General features: G+C 34.9%; 1 protein-coding gene across 2 annotated transcripts; it reads right to left on the bottom strand.

Moving 5' to 3' along the window:
* On the bottom strand, nucleotides 10,428–14,081 carry LOC18598566 ((+)-delta-cadinene synthase isozyme A). 2 transcript variants are annotated; one of them, XM_018120654.1, is made up of 7 exons: nucleotides 13,776–14,081; nucleotides 13,183–13,450; nucleotides 12,669–13,041; nucleotides 12,102–12,335; nucleotides 11,885–12,023; nucleotides 11,537–11,785; nucleotides 10,428–10,965 (listed from the first exon to the last, which is right to left on the bottom strand). In XM_018120654.1, exons 1-7 carry the CDS (start codon nucleotides 13,902–13,904, stop codon nucleotides 10,672–10,674), a joined length of 1,686 nt encoding a protein of 561 aa, XP_017976143.1. In that variant the 5' UTR covers nucleotides 13,905–14,081; the 3' UTR covers nucleotides 10,428–10,671. The 2 variants fall into 2 exon arrangements, with proteins under 2 accessions (XP_017976143.1, XP_017976144.1); XM_018120655.1 differs by having other exon boundaries at nucleotides 12,117–12,335; nucleotides 13,776–14,078.

The following is a 21,934-nucleotide window of genomic DNA, read 5'->3' on the forward strand; positions in this document are numbered from 1 at the left end:
AAAGCTAAGGAATATATATAATATATATATATATATATATATATAATATCATTGTTGTTACATAGCTTTCCCTAGAGAAATTTTTTTTTATGTATATGTTTAGAGGTGCCTTTGCATTTAGAATAGCTCTAGACGCTTCCTTAATTGGAAAGCCCGAACCACTTAGAATAGTTTGCCCCCTGCAAGAAAATTTTATTATTAAAAATTTCAAGCATAGTGAAAATATTTAAATGAATGACAAACCTTGAGATTTAGGATTTTATAAATTTCCCTAGAGAGATTGGTTGAATAGAAACTCACAATGAACTTCTAAGGCTTTTCCCTAATTTTTTTTAATATATATATATATATATATGGATTAAAAACTATAAAGATACATATAAAAAAAATTGCATAGAAAATGAACACCTTCAATGTTAGGAAAGACTTGGAAGTTAGAATGAATACTAACTTGTTATTTTATTTTATTTCATTTTATTTTAACATAGAGGGAGTATTTATTTATTTATTATTGCTTGTTTCTCTTTAAGATTTTTTTGTTTAGTGATTTATATACATATATCTTTATTCCTTTTGTTTAGCATAAAGGAATAATCAAACATATATGATGCACAAATAAGAACAAATAAATAAACATGGGATATTAATGCATAAGTAGGAATGGTAATGCGTGAGTACTTATCTGGTTGTCTTTATGTTATTTGTGCTTGTAGGAATTTTGTTGCCTCTTCTTATGGCCAGAACTCTTTTTACCCCAAAAGTTCACTATCGTGAGCTTGGTAGGGCTGCTTTTGGAAAGAAAAGAAAAAATGCCGCTGCAACCTCTCTTTCAAAAAGAATGTGAGTAGGGAAAACTGGTGAAGTACCTCTTGTGCCAGAAAATTAGGAAGCTGATGCCATCAAGGAAGGAGGAAAAGATTGCTTTTGGGAAGCAGTGCTTGCAAAACAGGTAGATAGGCATCCATGTGCATTTGCTATCTATCATTAAGATCGTATTTGCAACAAAGCCACTCCAAATAGAAGGTGTTACATCCCAAGAGCATCAGTACTAAAGTTTAGATTTGAATGTGGTGAATTCCCTCTTTCAGTCACTAAATTTGAATCTAATTCATTGTGGGTACAAGGTGGGGATGAATGGGTAGAAAGTCTTGAAGAATTCCACTTATGTGATTGCTCTCAACAATGCTAGAGTCTTGACACTGTAAGAGTCACCACAAAACTCTGCATTCATAGGGAATCCAAAATTGAAGTATGATGCGCTATTCTTACGCGATGGGGTACATTTTCAAATACCATGATTACTACTTGGGGAGAGTTTACTTTCACTCTTGAAGATGTGCGTATTCTTTTGGAACTTTCTTATGTTGGTAGAGACAACCTTTGCTCCATTATAGTTTTTAAAAAAGATGAAAAAGTCAAGGAGTTCTGTATCAACTTGTTTGAAAGCCAAGTTAAGGCTTCTAAAGTGGCACGCTTCTCTAACTGGGTAAGACTCTTTTACAAAAAGCTTAACATTAAAGGTGAAAGTAGTCCTCTTAAGTATCCAGATCACATTCATGAGTTAGTAGCTTTATTGATCATGTGGTTGGCTCAGTATGTCTTCCTAAGGTGTCTAGACGATGGAATCTCCTCTTCAGTTATTCCTCATGCAATCAAAATTGCTAAAGGTACGAGCTTGACTTAGGTGAATCAGTTATTCCTCAACATTAGACCTTTATCATTCTAAGATTCTTGAATCAGTTGGATGATATGGAGTCTTGACTTAGGTGGATGTATCTTTTATTTAGATGTGTTTGTGGGAGAGATTCCGTAGTTGTGCCCCCACTTCTAATGTGTATCAACCTTCTGTGTCTTCTTCTGCAAATACAGCTTTAAGAGACAATTATAGAGCTTGAGCATGGCATGACCAAATTTCTATGGACAATATTCTTAAGGTGTTAGATGAGGCAGATCAATTTACGGCAAGGCCTTATGTGAGATTAAACCATGGTTTTGGTGATCCAATTATTTATTATGATAGATGATCGTTTGAGACTAGGAAACTGAGCTCACGCAAACTGAACTTCTTAGTGTGGATTCATTATTCTCAACTACCTTCCATGATTGAGACGACTAGTTCAAGTGCTGATAGAAATTCATTATCTATCAAAGTATATTCTCCTTACAGAGTGGTGTGCCAAATTGTATATGATCAACCAGCTCCATCTAGACCCCTTTTTCTTGAAAACATCTCCTCTTGCACTTCTATATTCCTTATTGGTATGCTCAATCGTATTGTGTACAAATTCAAAAACTTTGTTATCTCAGCCTTTGACAAAATAGGTGCCCATACCGCTGGTTGGTACTTACTGGGGAGATTATCTTTAGGAATGGACTTCATTTGTCGTACCTAATCCTAAGGTGCAATTGCATGTTCCTTCCATCAGCAATAATGACATTTCACTTCATTTGATTTGTTCTAAGATGAACAAAACCCCTTGTTAGGTAAGCTTGTTTCTTGCTCTTTTTTATCTCCCCTTTCATTTCATTCTCACGTAGATATTTAAACTCTTTTTTTCTCTTTTTTTTATTAAGAAGAATCAATTCCAAATGCAAAAATGGAAGGACAAGGTATCTTAGAGTCTAAGAGTGAAAAAGAATCATGTGACCACACGAATGACCATGAGTCTAGTGATGAGTCAATTGAGGAGAGGTTTCCCAGACAAGAACATCTGAGTTTGGGAGGAGAAATAGATGGTAATGCTATACAAGGAAGTCTGATAGATATGATCAATTTCTTACCTTCTACTATACAAAGTGTTGGTGGAGATTAGATAAATGAGATTACGGGAGTCAATGATGGTGATGATGTGGGTGTGGATGCTGCTACAAGAGTTAATGCTGATGATAAGGAAGCTACTACTAGAGTTTGTGGTGATAATGTGAATGCCATTAACCAAAATGATCAAAGCATTTTTGGGTTTGGCTTTGGAACATTTCAACATAACAATGCAAATACCATTGCTAGGGGAACCCTTGGAGTTACTCGTAGTGTTCAGAACAACTTTGGAATCGATGCTACTCTTGGTGCTACTCCCAACATCTCTTCTTTAGAAGGTGTTCCGAGTGTTAGTCACGATGCTTCTTCTCCTGAAGGTGTTCTAAATACTACTTGCAATGGTTCTTCTTCTAGGGGTGTTCAGAATTCTACTCACAATTTTTCTTCTTCTCTTAGAGGTATTTAGAATGTCACGACCCGGAACCTCCCTCGGGCACATGACAACCGTTGCGACGTCCCGATTGACACTCATTGCCCGAAATGCCAATTGGAACCCCGCAAGGCTTACATATCAGTTTCTTGCCTTTTCTGTGAGCAATCGTTTTTAAACATTCCGTTTTAAACAATTACCAGTCGTTGCCGGCTCAAGTAAATCAAAAGATAAAAATATAGCATTTTTATATAAAACAATATTTATAGAAACACGTGTAAGTAAAATAAATTCATACATACAATAATTTACAAAGTTATAATGTACAATAATAATTACAATGACAAGTGGCCCATGAATACACCAAGTACTGATGATAGTAACCTACCGTCTGTGAAGTAGATATGTCAACTGGAATCCTCGACAAAATAGGGTATCTACAAGCTACCACAGACCTGAAATGTTTGGAAAGGAGGTGGGTGAGATTTTGCAATCCCAATGAGTAAACAGACATTATCATAAATATCTAAAGGCGAGTAACATGGAGGCAAGTTTAAACAACAAATTACAAACCATTTCATAAGCTTTTCAATTTATTCCTTAAACCATAAAATATTTGTAATTTACCAAAATAGTTGTTAAAGCTTATGACTTTTATTAAAACAAGGCTCAAGCCAAAACTAATCCTCAAGGATACCTTGGCCGAGGCATCTAACCGAGTCCACCAAGGTAGTTATGATATTTACATATGAAACACATTTTTATTTTTAAAACAAGTCGTTCCTTGGCATTGGCCGAGTTACACATTCACGTGGGGGTTCGACGTGAAGTGAGCTCTAATACTACCTCGGGAGTTACCCTCCTCGCCTCTACAACCGGAGTAATTATGTAACCGGGTTTACCGTGCCCCTCTAATAGGCAGTCCACGGAAACCCGTCACTGCAGTGACTAAACCCACCAATTTTAATAAAATTTCGACAGTATAACGTGGTTTTTATTTATTTACCCAGCCTGCATAGTAAAAACAGCTTACATAAATTCCCAATGCAATTTATTAAATATAGCCACATATACTCATATTTCATAAGCCATTCATAGGAAAATATATATTTCAAAATATTGGCAGCCTCCAATTACTCAATTTCATAATCAACACAATATATTTTTATTTGTCACATTTATTTCTAAAACATCAAAAATCCCCGTTTTAATCTCATTTTCATTTCATAAAATACATAAAGAGTATTTAAAAATAAACTCTAGATAATTTACAATAATAATAGGTTTACTCACAGTTTATACAAATTAACTGATTTTTTTAGGTGCCTTGATCACTGTTCGTCAGGTACAACTTCCTTGCTTTTACCGGAAGGCTCTCCTCCTAAACACATTGCAAAATTTACCCAATTCACCACATTGACGTTAAATCTCTATATAATTGACTTAAATCCTATACTAATGCATGGTATGAAATGCAATAACCTAAAACGGCTTAAACAGGGTATTAACCTATTTTTGGCACTTTACCCGTTAAATTGCTAACGCGCTCCATTTTAACTCTAAATTGTCCCATTTTCTCCCCAACATTTCTAACCATTAATATCAGCCAATAACCCTCTAAAATCACCAAAATTAGCTCACTTTCCTCCTTGAAAAATTCGGCCAAAAATGGGACATTAACTCGGTAAATTTTCTACTTTGTTTTTCTATCACATTTAACCATTTTTCATCATTTTCTCTTCATTTCTCTTAGAATAAAAATCAGTTCATCATCATTGTACATCATTGAACATTCAGCCAAGGGTGGGTATTGTGAAAATTTCATGCTTTCTTGCCCAATTTAATTTCTATACACATTTAACTAACTAAAACTACCAATTTAACTAAAAATCAAAACCTAAAAATTCCAAAATCTCTCCCCTAGAATTTCGGCCAGCCCTTGGTTTCACTTTTTGATCTCTCTCCTCAAGCATGCTTAATGGAAATAAAGGCATAGGAAAGGTAGAAATCAAGCTAAAATCGAAAAATCTTACTGTTAGACGCATAAACAGACGAAAAACATGATTTCCCCTTTGAATTTTCTAGTTTTCCTTTGTTTTTCTCTTTTCTTCCTTTCCTCTCTATTTTCTCTCTTGTTCTTTCCTTATGGCCGGCCAGCACTTAATATGGGGTTTAAATGGGCTGACTTTTCATTAAAATAATATTAAATCATTAAAAAGTGCCATGTGCCACTTTCCCATTGGCCTGTTTTTAAAATTTCATCCATTTGTTTTCAAATTTTCACCATACACTTGTCCCACATATCCATCGCTTAGATAAAATTCTTAGACTTATCCAAAGTCTTGGTGGAGTAATTTTTGAAATTTACACTTTTGCCCTCATAAAAGTGAAAAATTACATTTTTGCCCAAAAAACTGAAAAATTGCCCATAGACATATTTTTCATCCCTTATACTCATACCATTCCCCAATTTTTCAAATTTGATCTAAATTCTCTCAAAATCTCAAATTTTATCTGCGGGTGGCAAAATTACGATTTTACCCCTAAACATCAAAATTTCCAATTTTACCCCAAATGAACCCTCGAACTCTAAACAATCATTTTTAGTCATTCCTGGACTATAAAATATTAAATTTCATCCTATGATTCCTATTTGAACTAATTTGAGGTTAAATCAACTCAAGTGTACCGTTAGGTATAATACCGGGTTTCGTCTATTCTTAGGACTTTTCTAGAGTAATAACATGCTACTCAGTGCATGTATGTCATGACATGTGTTTATAAGGTCGGGTTTTACATAGAACAACTCAAATATAATTTATTTAAATATTGTTATGCCTCTTTCTTGTTGCTCACTATATGCAATTCTTTTTTTTTCTTCAGTGGTAGAACGTAGAAATGATGCTTCTGACACTTATTTGGAAAACTTTCATGGCATTCCAGTCATGCCACAACACTTGCAGCTATTGGAGCATGTCTATGAAGTAAAAGGTGAATATTGGCATTTTAAACACAAGTTCTTGAATAAAGGCATCATGGTAAGCTTGGGTACTACTTAAAAGATTGCTTCCTCCCCATGGGCAGACATTTCTCTTGAAAAATTACAGAAGATGGTGGGTCTTATGGAAGATGTTCTCCTATCTGGTTCTCACATTAAATTCCTTGACGCTTGCATGGCTAAGGCCAAAGGATACATTATGACAAAGGTTAACAAACCTAGCATAAAGGTTGAGATAAAAGAGCTTGACGCAAGGAAGATTAGACAGCCTTGCAAATTTTGAGAATGATAAATCCTCTTGCCCTTTGAATTTCATACTTAACTAGCTTTTCTTTTTTCTTCTTTTTCTAATATTGTAAAATTGTTCTCCAAAGTGGAGATTTACTTTTCTTTCTTCGTGATTTTATTGAGCTACTTGGTTCTGTATTTAATTCTTTACGAACATATAAGTGTTTCACAAGTATTGCTGTGTACGGCCAAAAGTGATTCTCAACTTCATATTAGGGAGAATAATCCTCAACCTAATAGGAAAGAGAATGACATATTACATGAGCGTTTAAAGCTACGACCTTTCTGTGAATAGCAAACTATGGCTAAGAAGTGAGCGATAAAGCTTGTGGCTAAAATATGAATCATATGGTGAAAGTTTCAAGCATAAAACTTTTGACCAAGTGAAACAATAATATTACAGCCAAATGAGAATGATAAAGCTTGCACTTGAAAATGAATTTACTTTAACATATCACAAGTCAACCAAAATGAAATCAATAAAGCTGTGGCTAATAATGCATTCAAAGTAAAAGAAATACAAGGCAATTATGAAAGCTGATTCTAAAAAATCATTCATAAAAAAAAAAAAGACAAATAGTGGATAGTACTGTCATATGTGATACCTCTTAATGTATTGAAAATTGACTGGTGCTATAGTAGTATTGTCATACGTGATACCTCTCCATTATCCTCTTGTTGTTTTCTTCTAAGACTTGCATCCTTTCTTCGAAAGCTTGAAGCATTTTCATGAGCTCTTAGACATAAGTAGGGACAGGTATTTCTCGGTTGTCGGGAGAACTCTCCATATCATCAGATAGAAATTTTTGACTAATTTTCACTTACTGCAATCACTCCTCCACAATGGAGTAACCAAAATGTAGACGGTCCTTTTAGATTAAGGAGAGAGAACATGTTGCAATGAGTGAATCATAATGCGCTAGAGGCAACAGAAAGGAACATTGAAGCAGTCTTTGAAGCGTAAGTGCTTTGAGCGGCAGGTGGTGAAGAACGAATAAAGGTGGAAAAAGTAGCAGATTATGACGAATGGGAAAGGTTGAATAGAAAGAATGTTTGGAGGAGGCTAGAGAGAGCTTTGAGGATAATCTTTGTTGGGTGTCTAATGATTTATCCTTTTTTATTTTCCAAACTCCAAGGCTCTCATATTTATACTGAACCAGTCATGGGAGAATGTACTTGTCATGGAAGAGCAGTTAAAGAACGATTTAGGAGATATTAAAAGAATGACCGTGTAGTCGGGTGGTGGGCGTAAGTTTTAGGTAATGGAGTAGTGGCACTTGATAGTGCACCACGTGTGTTCTTAAAAAACAAAGAAAGATCAAGGGGTAAAGCACATGTACTCCAAAGAAAGGTTAAGAGGAAGCCCTTTTAACTATCTCCATATTTGAGCCACTATGCCAAACTCTCTAGAACATCCCAAATGTGAAGGTAACTCATGAACCCTGCCACTCGTTTTGAGTTACTTTCACTTCTTCGTATAAATAGTTGTTCCATGCTTGTTCCTGGGTGTTTCTGTGCTTGGAACACTTTTGGGCGCTTCTGCACTTGGAACGCCCCTGGGCGCTTCCATGTTTAGAACACCCCTGGCGCTTCTGTGCATGGAACACCCTTGGGCATTTCCACGCTTGGAACCTCCTTGGGCATTTCTATGCTTATAACACCCCTGGGTACTTCGTGCTTTGAACATCTTTGTGTGCTTTTGCTCTTAAAACACCTCTGGACGCTTTTACGTTTAGAACACCCTAAGCTCTTCCAACTTAGGACACCACTGTGAGCTTCCATGCTTAGAACAACCCTGGGCGCTTCTGTGCTTGGAACACCCCTAGACACTTTTGTTCTTGGAGCACCCCTAGTGCTTTCAATTGGAAACACCCAAGACGTTTCCAACTTGGGACACCTTTGGGTGCTTCCATGCTTGGAACACCCCAGGTGCTTCCTTGTTCGGAGCGCCTATAGGCTTTTCTACACTTGGAACATCCCTAATGTAATTTTTCTATAAACAATACTTTAAAAATAATAGTTAACAAAAATTGGGCATCTACAGTAGAGGGGTTCTTTTGGTTAAGGAAAGAAGACATGCTGCAATGAATGAATCAGGATGCACTAGAGGCAACAGAGAGGAAGATTGGAGTAGTCCTTGAAGCGTAAGTGCTTTAGGTGGCAAGTGGTGAGGGATGAGAAAAAATGGAAGAAGTGGCGAATAATAACGAATGGGAAAGGCCTAATAGGAAGAATGTTGGAGGAATCTCAAAAGAGCTTTTTAGTATAATCTTTGCTAGGTTTCTAATGATTTTTGCTTAATTTTCCAACCTCTAAGGTTCTCATGTTTATATTGAATAGGAGCACTTTCTTAGGAGTAGTTAAAAGAGCACGTTCAATCATGGGAGAACGTGCTTGTCATGGAAGAGAAGTTAAAGAATGGTTTAAGAGATATTAAAAGAATGACCATGTAATTAGATAATGGGCGTAAGTTTTGGGTAATGAAGTAGTGGCACTTTATAATGCACCATGTGTGTTCTTAAGAAACAAAAAAAGATCAAGAGCTCAAGCAAATGTACTTCAAGGAAAGGTTAAGAGGAAGTCCTCTTAACTCTCTCCATATTTGAGCTACTAAGCTAAGCTCTCTAAAATATCCCAAATGTGAAGGTAACTCATGAACCCTGCTACTTGTTTTGCGTTACTTTCACTTCCCTGTAGAAATAATTGTTCCATGCTTGTTCTTGGGTGTTTTTGTGCTTGTAACACTCCTTGGGTGCTTCTATGCTTGGAACACCCTTGGCCGCTTCTGCGCTTGGAACGCCCCTGAGCGTTTCCACGCTTGGAGCACCCCTGGGTGTTTATGTGCTTGGAATACCCTAGGTGCTTCTATGCTTGGAACGCTCTTAGGCGCTTTTGCGCTAGGAACGCCTCTGGGCACTTTCACGCTTGGAACACCCTTGAGCGCTTCTATGCTTGGAACACCCTTGGGCACTTTTGTGCTTGAAAGACCCTTAGGCGCTTCTATGCCTGGAAGACCCTTAGGTGCTTCTGCGCTTAGAATAGCCTAGGGGCTTCCATCTTAGAACACCCTAGGCACTTCTAACTTGGAACACCCTTGGGCACTTCCATGCTTGGAACACCCTAGGCACTTCCAGTTTGTAACACCCCTAGGCTCTTCTAGCTTGAAACACTTCTGGGCGTTTCCATGCTTGGAACACCCTAAGCGCTTCCAGCTTGGAACATCCTAGGCTCTTTTATACTTGGAACACCCCTAATGTAATTTTCCTGTAAACAATACTTTCAAAAAATAATAATTAACCAGAATTGGGCATCTATAGTTTAAATGTCTCTTGGATGACTTTAAGGATGCACTCTCCATACATTCACGATTTTACTCTCGAAACAAAAATTTAATCTTGATTAACAAAAAAAGTAGACTCCCTTCTTTACCGACTAGACCAACCCATATGGGTATATCATCTTATCTACTTTTTCATGATATTTTTGCGTCCGAGCTATGTACATTGTTTTGCTATTTCAGGACATCCCTACTTATGTGAATAAATACAAAAATTTATCCAAAAAAGAATCAGCATTGAAAGGGTCTTTTTTTTCTTTTTTTTGTTCATTGGACTCTTCGTTGTTATATTGTTGTAGTTCATTGGACCAAAAACAACATTATTTCGACCTTACGGACATTATTTCGCGTAATCTCATCTTTGCAATGCAATTGATATCTTCCATCTTGAAATTCAATTTAAAAGTTGGAATTATCCATGCGCCTACTTAATTACACGAGGGAAACTATATATTCCATTTCATATTGAGACGATCTTTTCTGACTTATTAACCATCGCCTTCAAAATGATAAACAATTAGATTTGAAAGGTGCATCTATCTACAAGCTTTTGTCTTTTCTACCTTTCTTTTCATGCTTTTCAACGATTCAACCGCAACAGTAACATTTTCCATAATGAAACCAAACACTGAGTTGTGGAAAGATAGATTAAGAATTATCAAAGCATGGAAGTTACAAATGAACCAAAAATCAAATAACAATACAACACACACAAACGAAAACTAATTACAAGACTACGGAATTTTCACTTGAACTTGGCTAAAGCCTAAGAAGTAAAACGAACATTGGCAATCTTTATTTTTTAAATTTAAGTGACAGTCACTAGATTTATTTCATGCAACTCTGATTCTGTTTTTCATTCAAATTGGGACCTGATCAATCAACAAGGATGTGATGCTAGTTTTTGCTGCTTCCCCAGCATTTGTATACGCATCTTCGTCCTTGTAAAGGAGATCAATTACCCGTGTGAGGTTGAGAATTCGATTAAGAGCTGGCTTTGGAACTACTGTTGGCTTCAAGAACTCTTGGTTTATATCCTTCCAAGCATTCTTAATTTGCTTGTCAAACTCATTGTATGCCTCTTGCTCTGATACGCCGTATTGTTTCATGTAGCACTCGACGGCTGAGGCAACATGCCCTCTCTCTTGCTCAAACTGTATTCACAGGATTTACAAATAGACATTACAACAACGATAATTTTGTACAAACATCATATAAGCTCACAATTCATAAATATATTTTTTGCCACAATACTGAGAAAGTTTTCCTCTTCACGAATATGGCAGTCCATGAGCTGAGCTACCTGTCAAGCCTACGGATGTAACTCGATTCAGGCTGACTCTAGATATGATTTTTTGGACTCGAATTTGGTTAGACTTGATGATATTATTATATTGATAAATATTATATTTCAAATAAGTTTTAATTTAGAATATTAATATACTAATATATATCTATTTTTAATATTTTAAACTTTAATGACAAATCAGACTTGAATATTCCAAGACATCAACTTCGTTTGGTTTGGCCTAACCCAGCACGTGAATACCTCTTTTAACATCAAATCATTAAACAATTAATAATGTTTTCGATTGGTTTTTGTAAACAATTTTCCCATAGCAATTAGAGCTCTTTATCAAAGATTTTGACAATGAAAAAAAAGATTTGCAACAAACTTACAGCTAATTAGTTTTAACTCGTTTATAGAGAAGCAAATAATAATACCTTGTGACTGGCAATATCGTTCATCAGCCTAGAAATTATTGTTGAAGCTCTAAGAATCTTCGGGTAATTATATGCCCAAATAAAGGTCTCTTTTGTTATGGTATCTTCCATGCCAACAAAAGATGTAATTGTAAGCATATGATAAGCACAGGTTACTGATGCAATAGACATATACTCTTCCAGCTTTGGCGTGTAATTTTCATGGAGCCATTTGGCCTCAGCATAGAAGGCTTGAACTTGTTGTTTCATCTATAGGGAGCAAAAAACTAACAAAAATCAGCAAACACTACTAATTTAGTCATTGATTGCAGAAAAATATAGATGATAGAGGGTTTTGTAACAACATACCGCTTCTTTGGCAAGTTGGACACGGTATGATTTCCCTTGCTCGGCCATCAATTCTTCCATTTCTTTATAAACACTTAAAAGTTCAGTATAGCACACTTTCATGTAGTGTGGAAGTTGATTTATGCAGCTGATATCCCACCTGCAAGTCATTCATATCAAATGGTTACGTCTATAATTAGTCAAATTTTACTTCCAAATTTTGAAGTAAAGGTGATTCCTGGAAATAATTAACCTCTGAATTGCATTTGTAAAGATTTTAAGTTCTTCACGCGTGCCATATGCATCATATATATCATCCAAAATCGATGTCAGCGCGCTTACTTTGGTCAGGAACGTTCTAGCAAGGGAATAGTGGGGTTCAAAGTACACTCCCAACATCCACAAGTAACATTCGACCAATCTATCTCGTATAAAAGGAAAATTCTTTGCAACATCTAAGCCTTTCCACCACCTGAAATAAGGTAGTTAGCACAATTATAGAATAAAATCAGTAATTGGTAAATAGAGGTGGCAAATGATGGGTTCGGGTCAAATAGATTTTGGGTTCAGGACTTTTTGAGTTTGGGTGTCTTTGGATTTAAGTTATTTTAGATTTGAGTCTTCTCAGGTTCGAGCCAATTTCAAGTCATTTTAATGTGAAATGTAAACATTTAAACATGTTTTCCAAGTTTAAATTTTTCAAATTCATATTATCTCTAATTCATTATTTATTTTTTGGGACAGGTCTTCAGGCTTGTGTAGGATTTGCTAGCTTTATTGCTAAAAATATGGCACGAGCAATTACCTGTACACCTCTTTTATCTCCTTCTTGTGCAAATGCTGTAACAACTTGAAGTCTAACTTTGCAAATTCCAATAAAGTATCTTCTTGAGTAACATATCTTTCGTATATGGAAATGTAGTTCCTGGCAACCAGTCTTGGCAAGCTCTTGCGCAGGGGCCTCTTCAGCGCATTATTAATTTGTGTCGAGAGAGGATACTCTACCATAGTTTCTGCCGACTTTAGGTGAGAGGAGGTGAAAGCAAGAGCTTCTTCGAGTATCTGTTCTCCATGCACTCGCAGGTGTGCAGCTTCATACAATTCTAGCAAGCCTCTCACATCACTAATTAAGGATGCCTTGAAATTTCCTTTCTCATCTTTGAACTTGTTGAACGATTCTGCTCAATCACCAGAGGCATTTGAAAAAGAATTAGTGAAGGAAGAAACCCAGAAGCCCCTAATACATATAATAGAGGTTTTTGTTTCAGAGAAATTGATGTATTGAAGATTGATTTGGCTTGTAACGAATTAAGGCATACCGCAATGAACATTAAACCCGTGCTCTCTAAGCAATCGAAATCGAACTGATGTACTGCAGAGATCATCATCTCTCTCAACATTGCAATTGGGATATATATTTTCTAAGGAATCTTCAATCTCTTTCTCAAAATGGTAAGCCACACCTAAGCGCTGGACTGCATCAATTAAGTACAATTTTTGGGAAGGCTTATCCATGGGTGTGGCCAACATGCTCCTCACTTCTTGCTTCAATTCTTCAAATCGTAGTTGAGTCGTAGCATTCATATTCTAATCATATTGTCATATTGTAGTCACAAAACTGTTAAAACTATTGTTGATAAGATTAACATCATTGTTCCAAACCCTTTAACAATAACAATCAGTCAGATATAAATGCAAAATATCATTTTAGTTAGAAGTATTATCCTTATCATGTGATCTATTAATTCCCGCTAACGTTGGGAAGCAGTAGAAATCACAAAGAAACCTAAAACGTTTGCCAACAAAATAAAGATGATATGACAAATTAAAAGTCAGTTAACATTAATCTGATCTCAAAACCAAAACACACACAAGGGTGAATTCACCACCTGATAAAGGTTTTCATACATACCACTTCGGAAGGACAAGAGAGGAAAAGTTCCCCCCAAATGTTAGGACGGAAATTGGCCAAATGCCGATTTTCGTTGTTGGACATTGTATCATGACTTGAAGCAGGAGTTGAATAAACTTGGGAAGACATTTTCCTTAGGAGATGGGTGGTATTGAAATGGTGTAATACGGCTTACAGCTTTGTGTTCTAGCTTTTAGACAGAGTTTTGTGTGATCCAAATGCTTATTAGTTGTATTTATAAGTTGCCGATTGATGTCCCTTTATTTAAGTTAGACTCTATCTAGCATTGCTTGTAGATTGGATTTCTAATGTAATTTAGAGTTTATTCCCGTTAAGTTAGTGGGCTTGCTTGTTGTAGTTGATAATATTAGGTTCACACATGAGTGAGAAAAAGTGTTGGGTGGTACATTTCACATCACTTACGTTGGTCTCATTGTCCTTGCTATTAATTGAATTTGGAGATAAGATAATTACGAGTGGTGGAGCCCTCAATTTTTAAATTTAGTACTATATATATATATATATATATATATATATANTCTATTAATTTAATTATATATATATATATATATATATATATATATATAATTTGAGATATATATTTTTGTCACTCTTAATTTAATTGGACAGCTTCTTCTGAAATAGTGGTAAATTGATCAACAAAACCATTAATTGTTTTCCCTTTTTTCCCTTCTTTTTTTCCCTGGCCTAGATTCGATCCTTCTTGAACCCAAATTTCTGAATATTTTCCTCTTGTTTCCCTTCTTTTTTTGCACTAGCCAAGATTCGATCCTTCCTAAGTCCAAATTCTAGTGGTTTTTTCCCTTCCTTTTTTTGCTCGCCAAGGTTTTATCTTTCTTAAGCTCAAATTTCAGGATTTTTTTTCCTTTTTTCCCTATGCACTTCATGTTACAATCAAACAAACCTTTTTTTTTCCTCTATAAATATTTGGAGGCTCATCATTCATCAAATTAGAAAAACTCTTTCTCTTATTCTCTTTTTTCGTGAATGAATCAAATAATTGTTTTCTCTACAAACTAAATAACTATACTAAACTCTTTAACTCAAACAAATTTGAAATCCCTAGCATTTAGTATTAATCTATCAATGTTTCTTTAACTCCCAAATGCCAATTCAATTTTAGTTTTTGCATTTGATTTATATTAGTAATATTTGAATTAATAAAGCATAATGTAGTTCAATTATTATTATGTATTGTTAATTTAATGGGGTATACTTTTATTCTCTTATAGGTGAAGTTGATTGATCAAAAATTCCACACCATAATCTCGAAGCTAAGTTCTATTATCATTGCTAGAGAGAGTTTCTTCAACTATATATGCATTATTCATTATTGATCACAATTTGGAGAATTTGGCTTTAGTATGTATTTATTTGGATAATTGGGTTGATATGAGTCTAAGCTCTTGGCATAACTTTACTAGAATGTTTTGCATTTGTGTATATAATTTGCTATGGCCCTATGTAAAATTCGCATTGCTTAATAACTTATGATGCCTAATGTGAAAATCTAATGTTAATTTTTTTTTACTTTATGTCTATTTCTATTTGTGAATCTAAAAACTGATATTTAAATTGTTAATGAAATTTTATGTTATAATTCAATTTTATTTCAAAAATATTAATTTTTTATCTGAATCAAATCATTGACTCGATCCATAATCTTGTATGATTAGCATTTAGCCACTCGTCATGCAAAATCCTAAATCCATCCCTGGTAATTATCAATAGACTTTGTTTGAAAACAAGTAAGAAACATGTTTTTTCCACCTGCCCATCTCTAAGCGCCCTTAAATCAAGTTCATCAAAAGTTGAAAATTTTATGTTTCAAAGTCAACATCATAAATATAAGAAAGGGACACCCCTTTTGAGATGTTCTTTTTGTTGGTTTTTGATGCAGGATTAAGAAACTATGGAGTCCTACTCGCTACCAATCCTTTTTTGAGTAGCATTGTGATTTTGTCAATGTACAATTTCCTTACCTATAACGATGAAACCCATGATCGCTACTAGCTCTTGAGTCTTACAAGTAAGCTCGCCAAGTCCCAAGCCAGCCTTAATTAAATTTTTCTTATTGATCATCAATTATCCCATCATTAAATTTTAAATAATAAACACTCTTACTTGAACAAATACATTTTATAATAACAAGAAACATAAAAACATTTTTGTCCATACCTTCCATCAAAATTATAAACTTAGTACTTAGATTACATTTCGTGTAAATTTCAGTAGACATAACTAAACAAAACACATCATCAACATAAAGACCGCTAGCACCGGAGTGACATGGAGGAAAGAATTACAAGATACCTATAACACCCCGTACCCTCGTATAGAAGTCAATATGACTTTATCGACAAGACGAAAGGTCAATTGATGCTAATTTAAGTGCCAAAGAGTGGTGACGGGTGAAAAGAATATTTTATACACGAGGAAATAATAATAAAATAATAATATTTTATCAAGGATGAATTAGCGAGTTAAAAGGCGATTTGGAAGTGAACCAGGACAAAGTGAAACACTTTGGACCCAAGGAGACAAATGGAGAATTTTGGAATAAAATAATATTAAAATATTAATATTTTATTTGTTTTTGAAATTAGTCATGAAGGAGGACTATATGTCTAATCTAAGTGGGGGAGAAGAAGTAAGAAAGAATTTTGAAAAAAACGACGTAAATGGGGCTCACGTGCCTTTATTAAATAAAGCAAGAGAAGGTAAGTATATATTTAAATATTATGGTAACACTTTGGTGAAGTATGAATTTGATATTTTATATGTACAAGTGTAAAGGAAGAAAAATAGAAAGAAATTGGAATTAAAGAAATGTTTGAAGGATCTAATTGTAAAGTATGAAAAGTTTGAAGGGTTAAAAGGTAAATAAAGAGAAATTTGATGACTTATGTGCAATTTCAACATTTAAAGTTAAATGGAAATTATCTAACCAAAGAAAATTAGATTATGTGGGAGGATGGAATATGCATGTAATAAATACTATTACATGCAAAGATATGCATGCAAGGATGTACTTACGGTGGGGAACATGTGGGACCCCCACTATGTGACAAACAAAAAGGCATAAGACAAAATGAATAAAATAACACATATATGTGGATTTTTAAGTTAAAAATGCATGGAAGATTTATGCATGATGGACATTTGTTGACAATTAGACTAAAAAAAGAGAAAATATAGTTGCATGTAATGTCATTGGCCAAAGAAGAGGCCAAATGGAAATTAAGGTGGGAAAGTTGCATGAATGATCATTGGGTACAAATAAGGTGGGATTAAGTGGAAATAAATCAAAGAATGGATATGGAAGGAGGATTTCTAACCAATGTGAGAGAAAGGAAATTGGTGGATGAAAACCTATTGGTTGGCAAAATGGCCAAATGAAAATAAAAGGTGAATGTGTGCATGTATTGTGATTGGTCCAAGAGGGTGGCCAAATAAATAATCAAAGGAAAAAGAAAAGAAAAATGGCTTGGGAACTTAGGCAAAACTGTGCCTTTGAGAGAGAAGAAGAGAAAGAACTTAGTTCTTGCTAATTTCACCTAAAAGAGAAAAAAAAGAGTGGAAAGGAGAAATCAAAAGAGGGCTCAGTTTTGGGAAAAGATCTAAAGAAACCATGACATTTCCTTCCTTTATCTTGTAGAGTTTTGATATTTTACCACCCAAAGAGTCTTCAAAATTCAAGAGACAAACCCTGGAGTGTTGATGGAGGTGTAAAGCTTGGTTTCAAGATACAAGAGAAATAAGGTAAGGATATGGTTTTAGCTTGAATATTCTTTGAAAATAGGTTGGTAACCATAAGAAATGTATTGTGGCAGCAAAGAAAAGCTTGATTGGAGAGGATTTAGTGACATGCAAGCCATCAAACTCTTGGATGCATGATGGATTCAAAGTGAAAGAGAAAAGGTAAGCATGGTATTGTGTTTTAAGGCCTACAGTTGGTAAAATTATTAAGAAAATAATTGTGCATAATGTTGGCAACTTGGTGATTGGAACTTGGAAGAATATTGAAGTGCATGTGCGACTCAAGCAACCTCAAAGGTAAAAATGAATAATACTTTAAGCTTAGTTGAAAGATTTTGAGAAAATGGCTATTGATGTGTTGATTGAAATCTTGAAAGACACATTGTGAGGAATAATGATTGTTGAAAAGATCTAAAAATGCATGAGCTAGTTAGAAATGTTAAGGATTCTTGTAGAGTATTTATAAGAATAAAGATGAACAATGTGGATATTAATTAAGGATTCTTGGTTAAGATGCTGCCCATATATAATTGTGTATGTGCATAAAATTGGAAATAATGTGCCCGGTCGAGTATAGTGAAAAATAATTATTTGAAATGTAAATTGTTCTTGAAAATGAAAGGAACTAAGAATTTGGTATATAGTGCAGCAAATGTGACTGAATTGGAATGATAACTACTAAGTATATTAAGCTTGGTTTATTGCTAGGAAGTGTGCAAGTGAAAAAGGATTATCGTGGTGATTAATTAGAGGAGGAAAAGGGTGACTGGTAAGCTAATTTAATTTGAAACGTAACCGGATAAGTGGCGAAGTAATATCCCGCCATTGTAAGGTGAGTAGGGGGTGTCTATTTCAAAAGATTCCATACTATATAATGTTATATGTATAGTAGCTTGTCAATGATTTGTTCAATGCCTTTATGGAAAGCATGAGTTGCTAGAAAATGATAAGTGATTTGAATACATGATTTGGAACAATTTATACACTATTTTTGTGGAAAGTATGAGCTGGTAGAAACCATAGGAAATTATGGATGCAAATCGATTTGGAAGTTGTTTGTGTAGACTATATATATATACCTATATGTAAAGTGCTTTAGAAACCGAGAAACAAGCCCTTTTGCAATGTTTTGCATCAAAATCGTGCCTTGAATCTTTGTGAAATGTGCATAGATGATTTCACTTCATAAATGATTTAAGCTTGATTTCTTGAGAGCCGATTTTAATTTGAACTTTATGCAAATGTTTACACCATGCATTTTAATGTGAAAAGCAATTTTGAAAGGTTACCGAACCTTGTTTTTAGCAGATTTAAGGAAAAACTCCCGAAAACCTTGATTTGGTTTGGAAAACTATTTTGACAAACTGAGAGCATCGAGAGTAGGCTGAATGTCACATCGAGGATAGTGTGACCCTTTGTGCACAAGTGAGCTCTAGTTAGAAAATCTTTGGGTCACTGACGAGCTATTAGATGTGGCTAGGCCATGGTCTGTGATTATACATGGCAAAGCCACGGGTTGTTATTCGTGGCAAGGCCACGAGTTGATATACGTGGTTGAGACCAAATGATTTCTCTGATGTCGGCCAAAAACGTCGAGACTACCATGGCTGTGGGAATCCGATGGAAGGGGGCCTCTTGGATTGTTATTATGTGGAAGAGGGTCTACGGATTGATTATCTATGATTACCTACTTGAGAGCCTTGAGAGTTTTTAAACTCGTACTCTTTCACATGGTGGAAAGATATTGTTTATCCTCAGCTCCTCTATTTAATTGAAAGCTTTCAGTGCTTTATATGTTGATCATGAGTAGATATATGTGGATGTACACGATTATTTTTACATGCCACACACTTTGGGAGCATGCGTGCTTTTATACGGCTATTGTATTTTTGAACGAAATAGATGATTTCGATGATTGAAAATTTATTTTACTACGCTTTCTTTTCACCATTGTTTGCCAAGGGAAGTATTGCACTATGATTTTACGGCATTATTTTTACAAGGCATAAATACCTTACTTGTTATTTGGTTTTATAAGGTTATCATTTTATACTCTGATTTTAGCCTTCAAATTATCTACTCTAAGCTTGTTTCCCATCTACGCCCTGCTCACGGAGCCAATAATCACTGAGTCTGTGAGACTCACCCCCTTATCTCCGTTTTTGCAGATAAGTGATCAACCTATCGTGCATTCATCGGCACTTATTGTCTACCGCGGATAGGTAAAGGCATCTCATAACATTTCATCTTGAGTCACCCTTGTCAAGCCCAGCTCTATTATATATACTTGCCATGTCATTCATGTACTTGATAGCATATCTGCATACTTGGATGCCTCGAAAAATCGTTAAAAATCGGTATCGTACCTAGTGGTATAATTAAGTCGATTAAAACCTCGAACTAGTCCAAATAGAGATTTTAGGATGTATTTGAGAGTTATTGAACCTTAGAATGTCTTAAAATGCTGATTCAGAGTTCGAGGATTAATTTGGAATACAATCAAGAATTTTTATAACGTAGGGGCAAAATGGTCATTTTGCCATCCAAAGGCAAAAATTGGAATGTTGGACGAGATTTTTGACCAAATTTGACTATTTTGAGCATAATTTGAATTTCAGAAGTGAAAAATTTCAATTCTGACATTTTTTCGAGTATAAGGGCAAACTGGTCATTCCACGTGTCCATGAGAACGTAATTGAAATTTTTGAAATTTTCCACCACCGTGACACTTATCAAGCCCATGAATTTCACCTATTATCATTTTTATACTTTGGATAATTAAGGTATTATATGTGGGGGTAAGAAAATGCTTAATAGTTAATTTTAACCATGAACCATTGACACGTTGACACGTGTCACGCTTTAATTCTTTTATAAATTTTCTTTATAAACCAACATAAACCTATCCCAATTCTTCTTTCATTGTCGTGCAAGCCCAAGAAAAGGGGGGAAAGAATAGAAACAACCCTTGAGGAAGAAAATTCAAGAGAAATTCATCGATTACCGAAAAATGAAGCGATCTGAGGTAAAATTTCACGATTTTAGCTTAAGATTCACCTCTCGCATGCTTTCTTTTTTATTTTCTATGGTTGAAACCCAAACTTTCATGAAGGAAGTAATGTTGGTCGAATCAAGGGGGGGAGTTTTGATGATGGTTTTTGTTAGATTTCATGCTATCTAGGTGTTTTTAGTTGTTTTGTGATATTCGATATGAAAAACAGGCAAAAAAACCACATGTCCTTCACTAAACCCTCATTGGCTGAATTTAATAAGGGAAATATTGATGATGAATTTTGTTATATTTCATATTATTTAGCTAGTATTTGATGATTTATGGTGTTGAATATTGACAATGGTTATCGAAAAGTATAGTGCCTTTAGTCAACGACTTGAACAACACCGAGAAAATCATGGTAAATGGACTTGGATTTGATTTCTAATGATATATATGGACTTATTGAACTGTGTTGACACTAATTAGCACGTTACTTCGGGATCGGAATGAGTTTCGGATGTGATCATTTAAGTCACAATCAAGTTCATTGAGGTACTTTGGGTGTATTTGGAGTACCAAAAGTGCAATGAATCTATTTGGAGTTGAATCGGATGTTTTGGCCAATTAAACAGTGTATAGTGCCAGTTAGGTCAAATACCATTTCAGTCCAATAACAATTGAACCTATGTAGAACACCATTTTTAAGTGATTATTCGAACATTTCTCATTCAATTTTATGCATTCATATAGAGCCTAGAATAGTTTTATAACAGTTTGGTACAAATGTATTGAATTACTTGTTGTGTATTAGGTATAGGTGGTGAGCCCTCTAGTAAGGGTAAAGATATCGTACCCGAAGACCAGGAGTAGGAGTACTCTCGTTATTGTGAGTAATCAGACTATCATCTTAACTATCTAAAGTAGTTTATACTCATTTTTATGATTTTAAAGAATAATGAACTTAAATTGTAAACTATTATGTTTTATAACTGAACTGTTGGTTAAATGAAATGAGATTCATAATTTGGTTTGAAATTGAATCCTAGTTTTTGGAAATTGAGTAAGTGGAGACTATATACTTGTGTTATGTATATATTTTGACTATTGTTAGTTATGCCGACCCTGCTTTGTAATAAATGTATCGGCATAATGGGATTTGAAATTGACATATGGTTTGAATTGATGGCTTATGACAATGTGACGGCATGAATGGCTGGATTTGTGTTTGTGTGGAATATATAAACTATTTTGTTTTACCTTGACAGGCTGGGTAATATCATATTAGCCATGTCATACTGCCGAAATTTTTATTGATTTGGTGGGGTAATTGATTAGCTTACTGTAGTGGGCGGGTTTCAATGAACCGACCTATTAGAGGGGCACG

This window comes from Theobroma cacao, chromosome 5 (genome assembly GCF_000208745.1).
Source record: "Theobroma cacao cultivar B97-61/B2 chromosome 5, Criollo_cocoa_genome_V2, whole genome shotgun sequence".
NCBI lineage: Eukaryota > Viridiplantae > Streptophyta > Magnoliopsida > Malvales > Malvaceae > Theobroma > Theobroma cacao.

What these genes read in the sequence shown, in the direction of transcription:
- LOC18598566 (XM_018120654.1), bottom strand. Translation starts at nt 13,904, where the DNA reads ATGTCTTCCCAAGTTTATTCAACTCCTGCTTCAAGTCATGATACAATG. An exon ending in GAGATAAAAGAGGTGTACAG is followed by an intron (nt 12,336 to 12,668) that starts GTAATTGCTCGT and finishes ACCTTATTTCAG; the next exon opens with GTGGTGGAAAGGCTTAGATG. An exon ending in TCCAACTTGCCAAAGAAGCG is followed by an intron (nt 11,786 to 11,884) that starts GTATGTTGTTAC and finishes TGCTCCCTATAG; the next exon opens with ATGAAACAACAAGTTCAAGC.